Source organism: Equus caballus, chromosome 17, assembly GCF_041296265.1.
Source record: "Equus caballus isolate H_3958 breed thoroughbred chromosome 17, TB-T2T, whole genome shotgun sequence".
NCBI lineage: Eukaryota > Metazoa > Chordata > Mammalia > Perissodactyla > Equidae > Equus > Equus caballus.
Window position 1 is genome coordinate 13,519,195 of NC_091700.1, and position 4,233 is coordinate 13,523,427.

Consider the following 4,233-nt stretch of genomic DNA (forward strand, 5'->3'; position numbering starts at 1 on the left):
ATATATGTACTTCCTGTTTCTCTTTTCAAGCTCTAATATCTGGAAATTAGCATCCAGTGAGGGGAAGCATAATATATATTAAAAAATGCACATTTCTAGAATTATGTGTAACAAATATACAATGATAAATATATGTGTAAAGAAGATATTATTTATGCGTAGGGGGTGGGGTATAATTTTCCATTTATATTATGAACTTCCAAAAGTAGTCAGATATATCCAAAACCCCAAGTGATACACCATCCAAGCATGGATGCCAATTTATTAAATATGGAAAAATAATGAAATTAATAATAAAATGGAGCCACATTACAAACTGTGGAACAAAGTGTTGAGGTGAGTTACTAAGAAGCAACAGCTAAAATGCCCATGATAAGGAACATTTATTTTTGTTAAAATATTCCATAACATCATATATCACACTATATGTTACACATACCACCATGAATTAATTCCCTTATTTTTTGCAGATGAACCATTTCACACTCCTTCTTCTCATTCAAGAGATCATGCAGCTGAATAATAATGTGACTGAGTTCATTCTGCTTGGGTTAACCCAGGAACCTGTTAGGAAGAAAATAGTGTTTTTCACTTTCTTACTTATCTATTTGGGGACTTTGCTGGGTAACTTTCTGATTATTGCTACCATCAAGACCAGCCGGGCACTTGGAAGTCCAATGTACTTCTTCCTTTTCCACTTAGCTTTATCTGATACCTTCCTCTCTACATCCATAGGCCCTAGAATGATTGTGGATGCCCTTTTGAAGAAGACCACTATCTCTTTCAATGAGTGCATGATCCAAGTCTTTTCATCACATTTCTTTGGCTGCCTGGAGATCTTCATCCTAATTATCATGGCTGTTGACTGCTATGTGGCCATCTGTAAGCCCCTACGCTACACGATCATCATGAGCCATCAAGTCTGTGGTGCATTGGGGGCTGTGGCTTGGGTGGGGTCCTGTGTACATTCTTCAGCTCAGATTTTTCTGGCCTTGAATTTCCCCTTCTGTGGTCCCAATGTGATTGATCACTATTTCTGTGACTTGCAGCCTTTGTTGAAACTTGCCTGTGCAGACACCTATGTGGTCAATCTACTCTTGGTGTCCAACAGTGGGGGCATTTGTACAGTGAGTTTTGTCATGGTGATGTTCTCCTATGTTATCATCTTGCGTTCTCTGAGAAACCACAGTGCTGAAGGGAGGAAAAAAGCCTTCTCAACCTGCATTTCTCACATCATCGGGGTCATCTTGTTCTTAGGTCCTTGCATATTTATATACACAAGGCCTGCAACCACGTTCTCCATGGAGAAGATGATAGCTGTGTTTTACACAATTGGAACACCTTTGTTCAATTCTCTGATTTATACACTGAGAAATGCAGAAGTGAAAAATGCCATGAGGAAAGTATGGAACATGAAGTTGATCTCAGGTGACAAATGATGAATAGAAGTTTCAAATTTTCTTTATAATTAGGATTGATCAAAAAAGTCCATAGAGAACATCATCCTCTTATTGTAGAGTTAACATAATTCTAAAGTGGGACATAAGAATTGGTTTCTTCAAGAAGATAGGCAATATGAACTCATATACTGATTAGCATTGAGTCAGTTTTACATAGAAATAGAGGCAGCCCCAGCTAGAAACAGTCATGTAAGACACATGCTTTACTCTGCCTCTCTTGCCTGCCTAATATCACTGTGTTTTGATCTAGTATTTTCTCTGCCCTTCCTCATATTGAGTCTTTGTGTTCTCTATTTATACTTACACTTCTACATGCTTATATCCACAGCCTGGCAAGGTTTCCTCCAAACTGTTCATTTATTAAGTACTGTGGGATCATAGTGTCTGATCATGAACCTTCAACTTGGTTGCACTTCCTGACTCAAAGAAAGCACCAGATTTAAATAATTATAGAAGCTTCATGTTGCAAAGGACAAGACATGTAATGTAGATAATCTCTCTTCTATGTGCTGTGGTTATACTTTGAATTATTATCATATGTTACTTAGGTCCTTCTAGAAGAATGACAGAACACTGTGAGAACATTCACCCTTCTGAAGGAGTCTTTTTTATCTTAGGAAGGTTCTCATTATTTAGGTTATACTCAATATTATTCTGTTTGTAAAAATTACTTTTTGCTCCTAAAATGATCCATTCTAATTTTGGGAAAGTTTTAAGTTTTCTCTTGAATCATGCCAATTATAATAATTTGTTCATAAGATTAGCCTCTTATGATTATGGAATAGATGGCCCAATTTAATATGGACATATTTATATGGCCTAGAAGAGTATATGCAGTTGATAGTAGGGAACATGAAAATAAGAATTGATTAAAGAAAGAATATTGTAACCCAGAGGAGGATTTTTAGGCTTTGGAGCAGAAGAGTTACATCACTGATATGAATAATTTTAGTTAGATTTAATATAATCCAGAAAAGAGAGTAATTTGAATGAGACTGAGATATTTGAATGAAAATTATGTTTACGCAATGGAGATGGATATCACCATTTGTCACCCTTCATCAACACCACAGACATTGTATGAACCCTGAGAATCTTCTGATTTCAATTTCTCTTCTTATTTGTATTTTTATCCATAGAGAAAATTCAATGAGTATTTTTGTTTATTTGGAACTTCTACCTCTATTTATAAATTACTTAATTATACTAAGATTACTAGTTTTATATTAATTTTATTGTACCAGGAACTTTAGAATTTCTTTAGCTTGAGAAAATGATCTATTTCTCCATGTGGGAATGTAAAACTGTGAATTCCACAATAAACTCTAGTGACATATATACATCACATTTTTCATATTCTATGAATTTCAAGGCTCCTTCATCTCAAGGATTTATTATTGATCACAGCTGCTGGAGTTTGGTTCTGCTCTTGTAAGCTTTGCAAAATAGTCAATTCCACTTGGCATAGTTTTAGCTGACGTCTTCTTCTATTTCAAGACAAAGTAATTATGAAAAGGGCTGTGTATTGGATCCAATTTAGGTGCCTCTGCAGATACATTCTATCTAATATGTCTGATGGACCTACTTTTAACACAGAGCTTCCATGCCCACTGTTGATGCATCTGCTGCCCACAGAGATTATGGTCTAATTTTTGTCCAGGATTTTATAATAAAGATGATAGAATGGTAAAGATGACTGAATATGCAACCTCACTAGGAATTTTTTGTTGAAGTCAGTATTCTGATAAGAAAAGAGTGGGACTCTGAGATCTAGACAGACAAAATTGTGCAGGGAAGGGTGAAAACCATGAACTCACAAATTATCTTGCACCCTCCTGATTATCATAAGCAGCTTCCTCTCCATTGAAAGAGAGGAAAGAACAGTCTTCCTTAGCCTAGACACCATGCCATTACCTTATTTGAACAAGTTGTCATGCAATGGTATTTGCTTTCCTCCCTGGGCTTCCTCCTATACCCCTTATTGCTTCCTACCAACTAACCAGGGGAAAGCTGCAAGAAAGTCTAAGCAAGAATGTGCATTCTTGCTCTAGGAGAAAATGAAATGCATGAGAAAATCGCAGGACTTTGCTGCTAAGTACAAGTGTGAACCATGGGAGCACTTTATTATGGGAGATGTTAACACAGAATGGTAAAATATAAATCTTGAATTGAGCTCTATCCAATGGGGCTTTTTATGTAGACTCACATTATTGGAAATGCCTTGTCAAGTAACTATGTGGTTTGCTTTACTCACAGAACTTTTTGTTAGATCTGTGGGAAAGAACAACAATACAGAGTTCCTAAAAGTATAAAAGACCCAATGGTTGACTTTTTTTAATCTTAGGTATTGACAGTATCTTAAATACCTGTACAATTCTTTGGTGTGGAAGCTTAGGAGTGAATATGATTTGAACTTAATTCATATTCAGAAGACCCTAAAGTAAATTTCTTGAAGAAATTAATTCCCAAAGTTTCTAGGTGGGAAATTTTTGAAGTGTGTCATCAGTATATCCATATTCAAGTGGAGATAAAACAAACTCAACTAAAAAATTGTGGGCTGACTGACAATGACAACTGTGGACTAAACATAGGTTATATTTATTTGTTTATTTGTTTTTATCTTTTTTACCATTCTTTGAAATGTTTCTTACAAGTATTCTTAAAGACTTCTCTACATTCATGACAGAATGGTAAAACTTCCATTCACCAATATAACACTGTTCTCAATGCATTTTTTAAATTCTTTCTTTTCTAAAGGAATCATATTATAATA

At 35.3% G+C, this 4,233-nt stretch overlaps 1 protein-coding gene and 1 non-coding gene across 2 annotated transcripts; both read left to right on the forward strand.

Moving 5' to 3' along the window:
* Positions 1 to 509: 509 nt before the first annotated feature.
* On the forward strand, positions 510 to 1,439 carry LOC138918429 (olfactory receptor 4C16-like). The gene has a single exon (XM_070240034.1). It carries the CDS (start codon positions 510 to 512, stop codon positions 1,437 to 1,439), a length of 930 nt encoding a protein of 309 aa, XP_070096135.1.
* A 2,188-nt stretch (positions 1,440 to 3,627) lies between these two features.
* On the forward strand, positions 3,628 to 3,757 carry LOC138918612 (small nucleolar RNA SNORA18). The gene has a single exon (XR_011428123.1). It is a non-coding gene; the product is annotated as a small nucleolar RNA SNORA18 (small nucleolar RNA).
* The last annotated feature ends 476 nt before the right edge of the window (positions 3,758 to 4,233 follow it).

Excerpts from the sequence above, each read along its gene's own strand:
- LOC138918429 (XM_070240034.1), top strand. The coding sequence starts at position 510 with ATGCAGCTGAATAATAATGTGACTGAGTTCATTCTGCTTGGGTTAACC.